Source organism: Sparus aurata, chromosome 21, assembly GCF_900880675.1.
Source record: "Sparus aurata chromosome 21, fSpaAur1.1, whole genome shotgun sequence".
NCBI classification, from domain to species: Eukaryota; Metazoa; Chordata; class Actinopteri; order Spariformes; family Sparidae; genus Sparus; species Sparus aurata.
This window is the reverse complement of record NC_044207.1, coordinates 14,773,218-14,789,460: the sequence shown is the minus strand read 5'-3', so window position 1 is coordinate 14,789,460 and position 16,243 is coordinate 14,773,218. Positions and strand designations below refer to the sequence as shown.

Sequence of the window (16,243 nt, the reverse complement as noted above, 5' to 3'; positions counted from 1 at the left end):
TTAAACACTGTAATGCTGTGTTGCCACCTCAAAGTTATTGAGATAGAGATTTTCTGCTGATTATCTATAAATAAATTAAGTGAACAAACCTCAGCAATAACTTTGCCGAAGGTCTTCCTCTCCAGAGCATAATTGGTAGCTTCATCAAGGGCCCTCTGTGCCAAGCCTGTTGCTCCTGCGGCCACCTGTATTACAATCATTTCAATAGTTAACATCATCTTCAAAACACAAATCTTCAGTAATAAATACAATTAAAAACGTGGGTATTTCATTTACATTGTTTAAAGGCGTGAAATTATTTGTTATTGTTATGGAGTATCAGATACAGTCTTGACTCAGGTCAAACCAAACTGTACATTTATTTGTTTGGTTTTCTGGCTGATACTGATGCAGATTTTTGGTCTTCTGATCTATTTAAAATTGTTGAAATAATCTCTGATAAAAAAAAAAGTCTTCCCCGTTTTCTTCTTGACAACAAAAAGAAATGTTGAGACATCTTTGGAGTAAAAAAAAGACAATTATATGTGGCGTTATAGATATTCAGTCCAGACTTACCGGTGGCCGAGTGTTGTCGAAAGCACCCATGGCGATTTTGAAGCCAGCTCCCTCTGTGATCAGGACATTCTCCTTTGGGATCCTCACATCCTCAAAGGTGATGCCTCTGGTGTCAGAGCACCTCTGACCCATGTTCATCTCCTACAAGCACGGAACAGTTACAGGGACATGTTATCTTGTAGAGTGACAAATTATTTGACTGCACACCAGAGGTAAATAGGTGACCATCCTGCAGAGCTTTCCTTACTGATTATAATCTAATTCTCTCTGATTCTAATTAATACAATACTTGGATGAAAGAGTTTGTATTGACAAGTCTTTGAAAGTTGGCATTCAGCATATTTCTGTCTCTAAATCACTTGTCGGCACTGCAAGATTTTAAGATAAAAATCTGGATTTTGTAGCTTTGAAGTTTCCCTTTTCTGCAAATACAAATGTGGAACAGCTGCTTTGAAAACCACATTTTCTTTCTTGGTCTATTGGGACAAAGGAAATATTTTTAAGTTTCCCTCAGCTTTGAGGTTAATCTCTCGCAGCTTTGATTAAATGTTTTTAACCACAAGGATGATACTGATTTGCAAACACCAGTTCATGAATTAAAGATAGATAATCTTACCTTTCTTCCTACTTGAATTCCTGGAGTGTCTGCGTCTACAATAAAGCCAGTAAAAGCTTTGCTTGTTGGACATTTAGGATCTGGGTTGGTGCGGGCCAGCAGGAAGTACCTAGAAATATGAAAGGTGTATAAAACATTCAAACAACCTCAAGAACAGATATTGTATTGTTTGTTATTGTTGTTGTATGTATGTTATTGTATTCAGCAGAGCTCAACAATAAGGATTGCACAAATGTCGGGGCCAAGTGAACTAGCCACTCCGGCTTGTAAAGCTAGCAACTCACTGTCCCAATTGGGAAGTCATAAAATACAAATCAAACCCGTACTCTTTTTTTTTTTTTCATTTTTGGTGAGGAAATTAGCTAAGAAAGGAGCCATCCTGCTTCCTTTCACATGTCACTTACATATGCAGTAATAATTGGGGACTCTTGACAAAATGGCAGTGGATAAAGATGTTCATTAGTTGAAGTGCAAGCAAACATTTCAGTTATCCTGGACACAGTTTAGTCGTGATTCAAATTCCTTCCTTCCTTCCTATCTTTCTTCCTTCGTTCATTCAACAGTGCCACAAACTGCAGCCTCCAGAAAATGATCATTAAGTTCAATCAACATAAACTGAGACTAAGTGGATATTCTATTTAAATATTCTATTGAGTGTACAGTTAGAGCAGTGGTAGTAAGTACATACCAGTTAGCTTTCCCACCATTGGTGATCCACATCTTCTGCCCGTTCACAACATACTCATCGCCCATCTTCACAGCTCGGGTCTTGAGACCAGCCACATCAGAGCCCGCCCCGGGTTCTGTCACACAGTACGCCTGCCGAAAACACACCGCACAATAGTTTACATCGTCTGATCTCATGCAAGATAGAGCAGTACGATTTTTCTAAATATTTCTGCTGCCGGTGCCAACAGACATTTGCTGCTGTTGTTTAAGGGTGTCAGAAATAAACATGCAACTAAAAATGGACCCAAGCAGGTGAAGTTGTGCAGGAAATCCTTCCTCTGATTCTACATAATTGAATACTTACACACATGAGAGGCTCCTCAGCCATCCTTCCCAGATATTTTCTCTTCTGTGCTTCACTGCCAGCTATAATAACAGGCATTTGCTGTGTGGGAGAAACGGATATAATTCAATCCGAACCAAGCTACAAGCACGGTTATTGATTACTGTTGAGACTAATCTGGTGTTGAAACCAGAAGACTGCAGCATTCTGGTAATGAAAAAAAGAAAAACATTTACGTTGCCTAACTCAAGAAATAATTAACAATGAAGATAGTTCTCAGATATTCACTGATTTCATTAAGAAGTGGAGGCAGAAGTCTTAGTGTTGTATAAGACTGGGTATCATTTGGATTTTATTAATAAGATAAGAGAATCCTTTATTGACTGATCTGGTGTTGTATATATACTCTCATCAATCTGTTCAATAAGCAATAATCCTGACTGGCATTTAGTTAAATTCCAAATTTGTTTCAGGGAGGTAATCCTTGGACTAGGAATAGCTAAAAACACTTTCATTTGAATAACATGAGCCTCTAAAACTGGTAAAGAGTTTGTGATAAACAACTTACTCCCAGAGAGTTTGCTTCAATAGCAGTCTGTACTCCTGTGCACCCATAAGCCAGCTCTTCTGTGATGAGGCAGTTGTCAAAGATTGACAAACCCATTCCACCTAAACACAAATGGGCCAAGACACAACAGGGCTGGTTAAATAGAAGTCAGCCAGCTTGCAGCAGAAAATAAATAAAAAATACACTGAAGCACTTGAGCAGTGGTGGCCTTCGGATCAGACTAGCAAGCTTGTGACCAGTTCAAACCCGGGACTAGCAGGGTAAATCTGGATGGGGAAATAAAAAGGACGCACCACCCTCATTACTACTGCCGAAGTGCCCTTAAGCAAGGCCCTTAATTATTATGTGTGGTTATTGTTTAGGATTTCAATTAGAAACTGAATTGATGGAGAAATCATGAGTGAGGTTCTGTGTAGCCTACCACAAAAATGGAACTCAGCCTAATGTTCCACAAAGGTCTAAATGGACTCGACAGTCATTAACGAGCATCGAAACAACATACCGTATTCCTGAGGAATGTGACCGTTCATCAGACCAAGCTCCCATGCTTTCTTGATGATGGGAACAGGATACTGTAAAATGACAACATTTAATCATTTAGTTATTCAAACGTATCCTTTACAGTAAGGTATTGCAAAGAAGTGTGGTTGTGCCGCTTATTTGCCATACCTTACTGTCATGCGTTATTAAATCATATAAATACTGTTCACTCTCTGCAGCAGCCTAATCTCTGGGCTATACTCACTTCACCACTCCTGTCATAAGCAGGTGCAGCAGGGACAATCTCTTCACGTGCAAACCTCCTCGCCAGCTGCTGGAACTCCCTTTGCTGCTCTGTCAGCTCTGTGTGTCAAAGTAGCAAGAAGACAAGCGATGAAGTGATTTCAATATAACAAGGAAAGACAGAATCAACAGTCCCTGTTGTTTACAGCTGATGCTAATATTGGGTTTCGGCAGTCTTAAGTTAGTCAAATCAGGTTGGTAAAGAGTCTTTGACAATAACATTCACTCAAGGAAAAGAATGTTGGTATTTCACACTGTAAACACTGTTATTTTGGGAGAAACCTACTGAGCTTTTTGCATAGATGAGGTTGGTGAATTTTGTCCCAACAGTATTTACTTTGTAGACATTTCATTTCATGAAGGGGTACTTCACAGCCAGCACAGGTGAGAGAAGCAATTACATTGACCAATAATCTCTCAATGTACATTTTGGTATGGGATTATTGCTTTATGGCAGATATGTTCAAATTGTGAACATGTCCTTTAAATTAATGTAAAGACTCCACATTCTGCTTACCAAATGAGAAGCCAATTCCTGCTGACTGGCTGCTGTGAGATGCTGTAGCAGCAGCTGCACTGGAGCTCTGCAGCCGTATCCCGGACCGCACACTGGCTTTGAGAACCTGCACATGAAAGGGGAAATCAACACCATAAAACAAGGTTAAAAGGTAGTAAATGTGAGGGCACCTCCACAACTTAGACTGTTTTTGTTTTGTGCATTACCATTACCTTTGAGTCACAGAGCTTAAAATCTATTTTCCAGTAAAATAAATATCCTTACAATTCTAGAGAAGTATTATTGCAAATTGACTATGTGCAATATCCATATCGCAAGAAGCTGCCATATAATGTGCGATGTAAAATGTGCCGTAACAGCCCTATATCAAGAGGGACTACAGGAACAGAGTACGAAGTATACTGGAGCACAAAGATCAGGAACAAAAAACGTTTTTTTAATAACCAGCTTTTCAATACCATGTGCTGCATCATCACAGTCAAAGAACACAAAGGATTCTAAAAGTGCTGTAATACTGCAGAGATGCCCTGGGGCTATAAATATGTTTTTTCAGATGTAGGAAAGTATTTTCATTTGGTACAATCCCCAACAAATTTCCCATCATTTGCATTTTAATCATTTTTTTCCCAGTGTAAATAAAAACTGTGATATTAAATGATCATGATGGACTAATCCTGATTCATATCAGAATCTGTCAAAATAATCAATCAATCAATCAATCAATCAATCAGGGCCAGGCAATATATATGATATATATTGTTATTGTGCATCTATACATCTTCTTAGATTTCAGATTTCGGTATATTGTATGGCATTACTTTCATCTTTTGCTGATTTTAAAGGCTTGCATAACAGTAAAGTGATGTCATTTTCTGAACTAACCATACATTTCTACTTGTTCTAATACCGGCTTTTACCCACTTAGACATTAGAGTACTGATGATTATTTGCCAAAAATGTTTTTGACAATATTTCCAAAGTCCTGAAAGACTACTGTTTACTGCAAAATAAAAAATATAAAAAATTAACCCATTTCTCAAACTGCTATGGTATTTCCTATCCAGATATCCATCAGAAAATGACATGTATATCTCTTTGGTCTTTTGTGCAACACACAAGAAAAGGATGAATGCAATACTTTGTATCAGATAATGAGTATCCTAGAGAAATATATCTGTGAAATAACTTTTAAAAATTTTGGTTCAAGCTGTAAAAAAATAACCAAAGACCAATGCTCTCTGGCCCCTTTATTAAGTACTTCTGCACAATCGTATCATTCAGTCCTTTCAAAACCGCTGTCTCGATGAGGCTCAGCATTTGTCGACATCGCCCAAAAAAATTTACTGATTAAAATGATGTGCATCACTGAATCATAACTAACATGTGGTGCTGTGCTTACTTCATAAGTATTTATGAGGAAGGGCAGCATATTGAAAACACTTCAGTGCAGCACAACACCAGGAACATGACTTCTACACTAAAACATGAAGTGGCTGTCTTGGACAAAAACAACGAGCTATTCCTCCAACAGATGACATTCGGTTATTCCACAATTATGGGTCGATTTTTCTGTCTACCATGTAACGTTATGACACCTCCCAAGCCCCGTAGCCCATGTTCCCTTAAATAAGTGCTAGGCTATGTTTTGTTTAACGACCTTCGAGGTTTTATCAAAGGTACCAGCTATCTTATTATTATTCAGGGTCAGATGCCTAACATTACCTCTGAGACTTGAATGTAAGCAGCAGAAATGTAACTTTATCAGAGCGTTACTTTGAAACGTTTAAATCGACCGTGAATCCTATGAGAATACATAACGTTAGCTGTTTGCTAGCTAGTGTTAGCAGGTGACGTAGCTTGCAAATCTTCACTCGATTGACTCGAAACAAGGAAAATGTAGGTCAGGGGGACAACAACCTGCTGTTACAGTTATTTAATCAACTAAAGCTATGTATATATGCTGCTGCATTAATTATAACTAATGTAAAGACACGTACCTTGGAGAACAGCATCGTTATAACACCAGTAGACAGGCGACGCCACATAAACAGACTTAGCCGCTACCTTTGCCCTACATATAAATTGTCGCCTTCTCAACCAATCACAGCAGCGGGATTGATCACGTGTCAGCTCTCGGCATCCGGAAAATGACTTTTCCCCCAGTTTGTTACCTAACCTGACCTGAGAGTTTTATACAAGTACAAAGTATACTCAACAGTCCTACTTCTGTCAATTCTACAACAGATGCTTGTAGTACTACTGCTGTACATACTCCCTATAATATTTCTACAATGGAGTGTATCCAGATGAGTAAAAGTATCAATACAAACTGTAGAAACATACTCCATTACAACTACCACAATATCAAGTTTGACAAAAAACACAGTGAGCTAAATGTATTTAAAGTGTCAACAATATAGAGCGTTGTTGCTCCATCATCTCAAAGTCAATGGGTTTTTTGAATGGGTTTCCGGTTTAAAGCCTGGAATAAGGTCTGTGGTTACAACAGGCTTGCAATATTTACAAGTTTTGCTATACAACATAAAATATGAGATTAAATATCTTACAGTGGAATTATAAAGTGTTCACCTGTTTTAAAAATGGCGGTTGCTAACAGGCAGCTAGGATAAATGAGACTACAGAAGTTGTCATGGACAATAAAGGTCATCACACCGAACACGGAGACTCATCTGCTCACTCATCCATCTTTACTTATAAACTATTCTAACTCTAACTTTACAACATGTAGATTCAACAGTATACAGAAAATGTGTAATAGTAATTGTGTAGTAAAACATTTAGTGGCAGTGACATTCAATCACAATGTGGTCTGTTCATAGCCTAATTAGTTTCTTACTTCACGGGATTTGATTTATGCTTTGAAAATCACATATATATATTATTATAAACATGTGTTTGCCACAGATATTTTCTGCCATATTCAAAAAGTTTTTCTTGAGGGAACCGGGGTGATGCTTACTTCCGGGTTAGCCTACAAGAGTTTGTCATCCGTACACAACTATATTAGTATGCACAATAGTGTTATTGTTTTTTTCATAAGTTCATTTACTAAATCATCATTACTGATTATTATTACAGCTTCTTTTTTTATTTTTTATATTATTATTGGGTAGTTTAACCTCTAACCATGCATTATGATCAGCTCAGAAAGGTAAAAGTCACATTTTTCATTATTGCTATTCGTGAAGCAATGGGTAATACCAAAAAAATCTGGCAGAATTAAAAAATACTAACAGCAAAATATAATGCCATCAATGAAACTATATATAGAGGGAATTGTGACCCATGATCCCAGTAAAGCAGCAACAGCATTTAATTCTTATTCTATTGATTCTACTAAAACTCTATCTCACAATTTGTCTGGATCTAAGTACTCTCTCACCCCTCTAAATACTGATGCTCCCATTCTGACTTTTAGAGAAGTGACCAACCAACCCAATATAACCGATAAGGAGGCACTTATCCTTCCTATTTAAAAAATAATTGATTGGTCCATGAATGAAGGAGTGTTTCCCAGTTCCTCGAAAACTGCTTTATCACCCTAGTGGTCAAATCAGATGACCACACAGTCATTAGTAACTACAGACCCACAGGTACTCTTCCTGTTCTATCAAAAATATCAGAAACATGGATTGTGATCAGATAACAACTCATTTGAATGCTGTTCAAAAACATCATTCCACAGAATATTTTAATTATTTTCTTTTGGAAAATATTAAGGCTAAATTGGATAAGGGAGGAGTGGTAGGGGCCGTTTTTCTTGTTTCTAAGAAAGCTTTTGATTTGGTTAATCATAACGTTTTAATTACCAAGTTATCAAAGTTCCATTTTTCACCTAATGTTATTAAATGGATAAAATCGTATCTAACAGATATAAAACAATGTGTTCACTCGGATCAAAACATTTCACAAGCTTTTGACAATTATGTTGGTGTACCTCAAGGTTCAATTTTGGGTCCTCTGTTATTATTAGTTTGTATATTAATGACCTACCGAATGTCTGGCAGGTCATACATCTAAATTCCAAAAACAAGAGGCAAACCACAAAAGAGCTGTCAGCTTTGACGGTCATTATTTCAAATTGATTAACAAAGTTGTGTCTGCACCTCCCTGTTAATACAACTGTATGCATGTTTTTCTCCAAGTCTGCAAATAGAGATCCCGGCCCAGATGTAACAGTAGAAGGGAGAAGACTCTCAGTGGTGGAGTTCAAATATTTGGGGATAATAATAGATTCACAATTCAGATTCAACACACAAGTTAAAAAACCTGTGAACTGAATCAAATGTAATTTGGCAAATTTCAGACACATCAGGAATAATTTAACTACAGAGGCTTCAAAGTTGTAGATCAATGCCATTATTCTTTCAAACATAACTTTCTCACCAGCTGGACAGACACAGATAAGACCACATAACGATCAGTAGAGATACTTTATAAACAAACCCTGAAAACACTGGATAAAAAGTCAAATTCACATCACCATTTTAAAATTTTAACTTAATATGCAGCTATTTGACTTGTTCGTACATTTTTTTCAGTGTTGTTTATTTACAGTGATTGCTGCTAAATTTGTCTGAAAATGCTTTACATTATAGAACACTTAATGTTCAATCACTGGTCATGATTATACTCTAGTACAGCAAGAATGAATTGATTAATCAATTGAGTAACCATGTTTGATACTTACATAATGCTCACAATGATGCAGTTTAATGTTAACTGTAGTAGATTCAACCATAACCACTGACATATTAAAAGTGGGTTTTCTACATACAAGGAACTAGCCTCAGTAACTTGGTGGTCATGCTTCCAGTGATGTCACTCGGTGGCCAAGTTGCATTGCGGTCAATGTAGGCACAAGGTTTTTAAAAGCAGTCAACTGGTTTAGCATTGCATTCTGTACAACTGTTTGACTCAATAATGGGCAGTTAAAAACTATTCAATTCAGCAGAACCAGAAATGTTTACTTTTTTAAAGCATTCTTCCTCCCAAGTATTTCTAATCATCTTTCTTTACAGTAAATTTCAAAACAAAATATTCTAATATAAAGTGTTCTTCAGGACTAGATTTTACATGCAAATGTATAAACTGTATCTGTATTGCTTTTGAAATTCTGGATGTTTTCAATGTTTACACTCAGTAGTTATGTACTTCATCTTTAATTCTTAATTCTCTTTAAGTCTTTAATTTCATGATCATCTTTCCACAATACTGTTCAAGCATTGCTGGAGTTACGCAAGAATTCATAATCTCATTAGTCAGTAGCTGCTTCACTGCAATTGTCCACAGGTTTAAGTTTAATTAGTTTTATACTAGAACTTTACTACCCATTACTGCTACTTGTGTAATTTCACCCACACAAAATAAAGCTCTTAACATGACAAGTATAAGACTTATTACCAAATAACACATTTCCAAAAATGTCATACTGAAGTTCTGATTCTACATAGTCAAATCTAAATATTTCAATATTCTTCTGACAAGCAGATTTTCAGTTCTAAGCTCATAAATGACCCCTCATCTAAATAACCTTGAATGTGTTGTCCACGTTTCCATTTAAAACCTGTTAGCAAGAATCAGTTTATATCAATCTTCACATCAACACCATTAAAACGAGAAAGAATGAAGCAGTGACAGCAGACAGTTGTGGGGGGCGTTTGGATTTTATTGACGTATCAAACAGCTGTACATCTATTTGCCTTTCTTGGCCTTGATCTTCCTCAGGTAGAACTCGAGCTCCTTTCCCTCCAGGATGTAGCCGTCTGCCCTGCCGCACTGGCCTGGTCTGGAGGCAATGCAAGCTGTAGGAGGGACAAGGAAAAAAGATCAGTCAAGACGCTGGGTAAGCTCAACCCAAACAAGGTTTAGCTAATAATGTCAGACAATGGTCAAGATCAGCCTTTAGGTGACAGAAATGCTCATAGTTAGTACTAATGTAAGATTAGAAGGGGTCTTTGATGAGCGAGTACAAGTGATTTTGTTTTTTCACAGTGAGAGCTTTTAAAATAAGACTTTACGAGCTTGTATGTGCACAGCTTCACTCCCCGCTATACAAGTGACAATTTAAGCATTCTATTGTAAAAACCCATGCTTAAGCAGAACTGCAAGAAAGGTCAAGAGGACAAGTGCCATTTTTTTAAACTTCCCACACTTCAACCCCCAGTTTGGGCAACTAAGAAAACCTTGACTGGGTGAGTAAACCCTGCAGCAGATTTTGGACCAGGTCTTTCTCAGGTGTCTTCATTATCAGCACTTACATTCAGTAGCAGAACTGACAAAGTTTATCATCATAGAAAGACATCAGATCATAAGGCTTTATGATACAGTTTCCAGGAAAGAATGGTTATACTAATTTAAACAATATGTCTTTGTATATACAAGTTTATATTCTATTTTTTACCTTTTTAATAATTCCATTAATTTTTTTAACCATTGTTTTTTGTAGTGTTCTGTCCATTGGCTGCTGTGGCACACAAATTTTCCCATTTGTCGGACATTAAAGGAATACTGATTCTGAAGCAGAAAATTCAGTCTTAAAGTTGTACTGAACATTAACCACTAGACTGGGCAAATTATCTAAGGATAAGATTAGCCAAATGTCACATACCTGGAAGCATGCATTCACCATAATAGAGTGCTTACAAATATTCTGAACTCAACCTTGTCTTATGAATTGGTAAAATGAAATTTGTTCACCCATGATGGAGACAAATTTGTAGGCGTTTCAAAACTGACGATATTCATCAGAAGGAAAAAAACTCAAAATGTAAATGCTGGGTATAGCAAATCAGTGATCAAATCTTTCAAAACATGTGCCCCAGTGATGCAGTAAAAGAACCAACTTCAATTTCTGACAGCTACTACGATGGAATACACATGTTGACTCACCAAGCAGTTTTCCCTGCTGGAACTGCTCCTCCAAGAGGGTGCTGATCTTGGCTGTCTTTTTACGCTCATCGTACTTCTTCTGGGTCCTCTTTGACCTCTTCTTGTTCAGGACCTCTTCCTCCTCAGGAGTCTACAGAAGAACAGAACTCATTAGATCAACATGAAACACCTGAGTATAGTTCACACTTTATCTGTTGGGCAACAGGGGGTTTAAATGTGTAAAACTGGAATCAGGTCTTTCTCAGGAGTCAACATTATCAGCACTTTCATTCAGTAGCAGAACTGACAAAGTTTATCATCATGGAAAGACGTGAACCAGAGTCAATAGCTGCTGTCAAAGAAAAAGCCTTTCAATTTTGTTTTGACCCTCGTTGCAACTGTTGGACTTTTTGAACAGAAGGATGATGTTAATACCAATTCGATTGTTTAAGGCACTTAAACTGTAATGCTTTGCTGATCACACCGTGTAGGCGATGACAGGAGAAATGTCCAGTTATTTAAATCTTGGCATTTCGACCCAATAGCCATTATAACAGCACCTTCCTCTATTCAAGAATACACCAGTCGGTGTACCACAGCGGTATTCATCACAATAAGGTACATGAGACATTTGTATTTTCACCACATACCAGCTTGGCTCCCTTCTTGCGTCCCAGAGGAGTGGCGTAGTGAGCCTCATACCACTGCCTGTAAGGAAGGCTGTCGACGAGCACGATGCAGTTCTTCACCAGGGTCTTGGTTCTGACCAGCTCGTTGTTGGAGGCATTGTAGACCACATCGATGATCCTGGTCTTCCGTGTGCAGCCTGTGTACACAAAAATCAGGTGCCATTAGCAAAGGAAAATTTAATTGGTTAACTAATATTGTTTTATCAAAATTTAAAACAGCAACACATGTCAGTTGAGGAAACGATCTTTCTCAGGGTCATCATTATCAGCACTCACATTCAGTAGCAGAACTGACAAGTTTATCATCATGGAAAGAAGCATGCAACACCTATTTGAAATCAAAGTAATTTTACATATACATACATTCAGAGCCCCATGAGAAGTTTCCAACATCGAGCCTCAGAGCACGGTACTTCTTGTTCCCACCACGGACCCTCACTGTGTGGATGCGACGAGGTCCAATCTTTGGAAATAAGACAAAGTTTATTTTAGCTTTGATACAATTCGCATGCACAAGATTCAGGTTAATCATGTGTAAAGGTTGCGTGCTTGAATTGATGGCTTGTGAAAAAACGCACTATTAGCAAGTTTTAAAGCGTGTCAGTGTAACTATGACGAGTCCTATCATGGGTAAGTCCAGAGCTTTGAACCAAGACGGCCCAAAAAGACCTACCTAAGGTCATGTTTTCATCACCCACGCTACAGCACATTGAGTCCAGATATAATTTAGCTGCTGGCTTTATTTACCTTTGTGTTTGCAGGAGGGCGACCAAGCTCATACTTCCTTTTCTTGTGGTAGGGCTTGCGTTTACCGCCAGTCTTGCGGCGTTTATGCCAGTTGTCCCTTGAGATACCTGAATAAATGGAAAAGCAGTAAAAACCACAAGTTAGATTTCTGGAAAACTCACAAGAGTTGGCAAATTAACTGTCTGTGCTTGAATGATCAGTTCTCCAAGGTAGGTTTCCACAACATAATTAGGATTCCGCTTAAGAGTTTCATCATGTCACTCAAGCATCTATAATCCCCCTTCATGGCCAACCAGTCCACACATTGCTTGACTTTTTGAATCTCATGTTTGATCTAGATTAAAAACACAACCTCATTCATTGACTGCCCAACACAACTGGATAAATGTTTAGATGATGCACATAAGCTCGTGGCATTGCTGCAAATTAGTTTAAGTTTCAGTATCTTCAATCACAACGTGGCCTTGTGGAAGCAGCATGCATCTCCACTGTCTAACGCACACCTGTGTTAACTTATTCATTGACATATCTTTAAAAAGATAAGACAAATTTAAGTCAGTGCACCGAGCTACCTTGTAAAACACGGAGTAACAATTCATAGTATTCTACATTGAGTTGCCGTACAGCGGCATGACACGTTCACGACCATCCTAGCTAATGCTAGCATCCTCTCCCCGATAGATTAAGTCTTACCCCGCTGTACACAACATTCACTCACTCTTGACAAGGAAACATGATCAATACACAATGCTGAAACCCAGTAAAATACTATAAATCCTCCAGAACAGCTACATGGCCCGTTCGAGCATACTTTAACATCGGCAGCTAGCTACATTGCCAATGAGAGCAGCCATCTTGGAGCACATCAGACACCCACTGCAATATTTTTCAATAAAATACATTAATCTGACATTAGTCGCTTAAGTTAAAGCCAAGTCTATTCAAATAACATTTAGCTATAATATTGCAAACCATTATAGGAATATTCCTTCGTTAAAACACCAGATGGACAAGGATTCTCCCTCCGACCCGAGCATGAAAACACGTACCCATTCTCAGGCGCCGGCTAGAAAGAGGAATCGCAAAGGCTCATGGGGAGGTTTGAAGCCACGTGTTCTCGCGAGAATTCACTCAGCAGCGAACGGTATTTCCCATGAAAGTACGCTTGGGTGTGTTATCTCCGGGTGAGGTTTTGGGTCCTCGCTGTTAATGTGTGGAAATGCAGGGGGCATTCACAACACACGTGCTTCTACGCCCGGAATTCTTTAATCATCTTATTATTATATCTTCCGGGTCTGGTATTTTGGCCCATAACTCTTTCCAAATCTTTTAACATATTCACTCCATTCAAACACCAAAATATTAATCTCAACTGGGAACTGACCAAGTCAATTTTTCTCATTGATATCATTCATAATTTCAGAGATGTTTGCCGTTTTCAATGTGATATTACCAATGTAACCAGGACCCCAAATTCTCAAACAGCTACAGTTTCTTGTCATTACTGAAATAAATGTCAGCCAGTGTGTGTGGTGAAAGTGTATTGCATTAGACAAAAACAGGAAAATCAGGTGAAGTTGAATATTGATATATAATTAAAAATCAGGAAAGTACAGACACGAGTTAAACACAAAATTACATTAACTATTTACAAGGTGGAAAACAGTTCTGATTTTGAGATTCCACAGTTTTCGTCCAGGTCAATCAGGTCACACTGAGAGCTGTGCTTTCACACAAGTAGTGCCAAACACAAAATTACATTATCTATATACATGCTGGAAATCACTTCTGATTTTGCGATTCCACACTTTTTCATGTCATGTCAGGTCACACTGAGAGCTGTGCTTTCACACAGGTAGTGTTGTTCGCCAGCACACATGGTGTCATCCCAGGAGTTTAACCAATCCTGCTTCTCAGTGCTTGCTGGAGGGACAATTGCAACACAGTCCTGGCCCACTTGGCCGTTGTCCCAGGAGGCCAATGGCGTGACCCAGAAGAAGTTGCCTTCCATCGCCATGTCCTGCAACCCGATCCACGCTGAATGAAACCTCTTCAGGGTGCTGCTGCACAAACTGAAACATCATGTTGTTCAAGAATGCCTGGTCTTCAGCATCCAGAACCACAGCCATGTCAGGCCCCATGTTAAGAGACCGCCTGCAAGCCTTTTCCCACTTCTTTGGCTCCTTGGACAAGAAGAAGCTGCGGGACGCCTGCTCTTTTTGCATCTGGATGAAGATGTTCCTGGTCACAACACAGAGGAGCATCATCAGAACTCCAGTCAGCACGGCATGCCAGCTGGATCGCAGTCTCTTCATGCAGTTGTTCTGTCTCTCTTCTCAGTTATGTTTTTGTACAGCTTCGGAGGCAGTTCTGTCTTGATCCTCAAACTTATTTTCATCTAAAATACCATTTGAAAAAAAGGGCGTATGCATAAGTGATTCCCAAACACAAAATATGCATCTGTTGTTTACAGTTTGAAAGAAGTTAGATATTGGCCATTAGTAAAACCTGTGTACAATTTTGAATGGAAACTCTCCTTCCCAGCTCTTTACTCGCTAACCTAACTCTACATGACGCACTCATGTAGTTAGTCAATATTATCGCCAAAAATTCACATCAGGATTTTTTCTTCCTTCTGCTACATTTTTAAATCAGACACAATATATATGAATTAAACACTCCTGATAACATAACCTCAATTGGATATATTCTGGGTCAGCCGTGTCTTCTCTGTAGAAGAAGAAGAGAGGAATCAAGGAATGGAAAGTAAATCATACTGTCAGGTAAAGCCACATTTCAAATTGGTCTATAAATTCAAAAACATACATAAAGTAAATTCAGTTCTCCTAAATTGTTGCATGTTTGACTTTGATTAGATGGCTTTTTACTGTCAGATTTCTGTTGCAGCAACAAAACAATGTATCCCTTTAAACTGAATGAAAATAAATCTAATTTAAAACATGTTATGCTGGCAGTACTTCACAGTCAATAAATAAATTGATAAATGTTAATGTAAACTGATTAATGTTAATGTAAATAAATCAAATGGTTTCAAACACTCAAGATTACATTACCTCGGTTGGATATCTTCAGTGTCGCCCTTTTCTTGTCTCTTTCAGTGGTTTTCTTCAGGATTGTTTGTTGATCAGTAAGTAAGTATAAGTAGTATAAGTTCAACAGAGCAGATATTCACATGTGTATTTTTCAAGTATTAATATGATTCACATGAAAACTGATGAGTTGCCACAGCAACCTTGAATGCCTTCTTTTCAGTCATGTGGTACACCCCAAAAATATAATGACCACTCGTGGTGTTTGTACCAAGCATGAGTCAACAGGTTACTCGCCATACTACCTGCTTTATGGTCACCATCCACGACTCCCTGTCGACCTCCTCTTCGGGTTGGTTGCAAAAGAAGAAACAACCACAGCAAGAGGATACGCAGAGAAATGGGCGGAGAAAATGACAGAGGCATACAGAATAGCAAGCACTAACAGCTAACAGTCGAGTGCCAAAGGCAAACATTATTATGACAAAAGAAACAAAGGTGTGACTCTTCAGCCAGGAGACAGAGTCCTTGTCCGTAACATTGCTGAAAGAAGAGGTCCTTGTAAACTCAAGCCCTATTGGGAAAAAGTCATCTATATTGTTAGAGAGCAGCTTGGAGATAACCCGGTCTACAAGGTGAGCCCTGAGACTGGCAGTCGTCCCACCTGCACTCTCCATCGAAACTTGTTGCTCCGAGTAAATGACTTATCCACTGAGCCACCAGAACCAAATGCGACTGAAAAGTCACAAAAGAGAGATTTGAGGTCAACAAAACCGATCAGAACAACTGAACAGACACAGAATGATGATATAAGT

At 38.4% G+C, this 16,243-nt stretch overlaps 2 protein-coding genes, 1 long non-coding RNA gene and 5 other non-coding genes across 8 annotated transcripts in view; all 8 read right to left on the bottom strand.

Annotated features, from left to right (window-relative positions):
* The window catches only part of acadm (acyl-CoA dehydrogenase medium chain), an 8,165-nt gene extending 1,984 nt beyond the window's left edge, over positions 1–6,181 (bottom strand). The window contains exons 1-10 of the mRNA XM_030403577.1: positions 6,049–6,181; positions 4,052–4,157; positions 3,497–3,594; positions 3,254–3,323; positions 2,752–2,852; positions 2,205–2,285; positions 1,860–1,990; positions 1,172–1,280; positions 556–696; positions 90–185 (exon numbers count right to left, since the gene is read on the bottom strand). Coding sequence (XP_030259437.1) covers positions 90–185; positions 556–696; positions 1,172–1,280; positions 1,860–1,990; positions 2,205–2,285; positions 2,752–2,852; positions 3,254–3,323; positions 3,497–3,594; positions 4,052–4,157; positions 6,049–6,096 — 981 coding nt within the window. The 5' untranslated portion in view covers positions 6,097–6,181. The remainder of the gene's footprint in view (positions 1–89; positions 186–555; positions 697–1,171; positions 1,281–1,859; positions 1,991–2,204; positions 2,286–2,751; positions 2,853–3,253; positions 3,324–3,496; positions 3,595–4,051; positions 4,158–6,048) is intronic.
* A 3,538-nt stretch (positions 6,182–9,719) lies between these two features.
* On the bottom strand, positions 9,720–13,482 carry rps8a (ribosomal protein S8a). The gene is made up of 6 exons (XM_030404072.1): positions 13,428–13,482; positions 12,379–12,485; positions 11,995–12,094; positions 11,593–11,768; positions 10,964–11,093; positions 9,720–9,876 (listed from the first exon to the last, which is right to left on the bottom strand). Exons 1-6 carry the CDS (start codon positions 13,429–13,431, stop codon positions 9,767–9,769), a joined length of 627 nt encoding a protein of 208 aa, XP_030259932.1. The 5' UTR covers positions 13,432–13,482; the 3' UTR covers positions 9,720–9,766.
* On the bottom strand, positions 10,302–10,371 carry LOC115573440 (small nucleolar RNA SNORD38). The gene has a single exon (XR_003982287.1). It is a non-coding gene; the product is annotated as a small nucleolar RNA SNORD38 (small nucleolar RNA).
* Positions 11,201–11,270, bottom strand: LOC115573438 (small nucleolar RNA SNORD38). The gene has a single exon (XR_003982285.1). It is a non-coding gene; the product is annotated as a small nucleolar RNA SNORD38 (small nucleolar RNA).
* Positions 11,878–11,945, bottom strand: LOC115573439 (small nucleolar RNA SNORD38). Its single transcript, XR_003982286.1, has one exon. It is a non-coding gene; the product is annotated as a small nucleolar RNA SNORD38 (small nucleolar RNA).
* On the bottom strand, positions 12,226–12,332 carry LOC115573430 (small nucleolar RNA SNORD46). Its single transcript, XR_003982277.1, has one exon. It is a non-coding gene; the product is annotated as a small nucleolar RNA SNORD46 (small nucleolar RNA).
* On the bottom strand, positions 12,568–12,642 carry LOC115573437 (small nucleolar RNA SNORD55/SNORD39). Its single transcript, XR_003982284.1, has one exon. It is a non-coding gene; the product is annotated as a small nucleolar RNA SNORD55/SNORD39 (small nucleolar RNA).
* Positions 13,483–13,950: 468 nt separating the features above from the next.
* On the bottom strand, positions 13,951–15,586 carry LOC115573179 (uncharacterized). Its single transcript, XR_003982234.1, has 2 exons — positions 15,453–15,586; positions 13,951–14,776 (listed from the first exon to the last, which is right to left on the bottom strand). It is a non-coding gene; the product is annotated as an uncharacterized LOC115573179 (long non-coding RNA).
* Between the last annotated feature and the right edge of the window lie 657 nt (positions 15,587–16,243).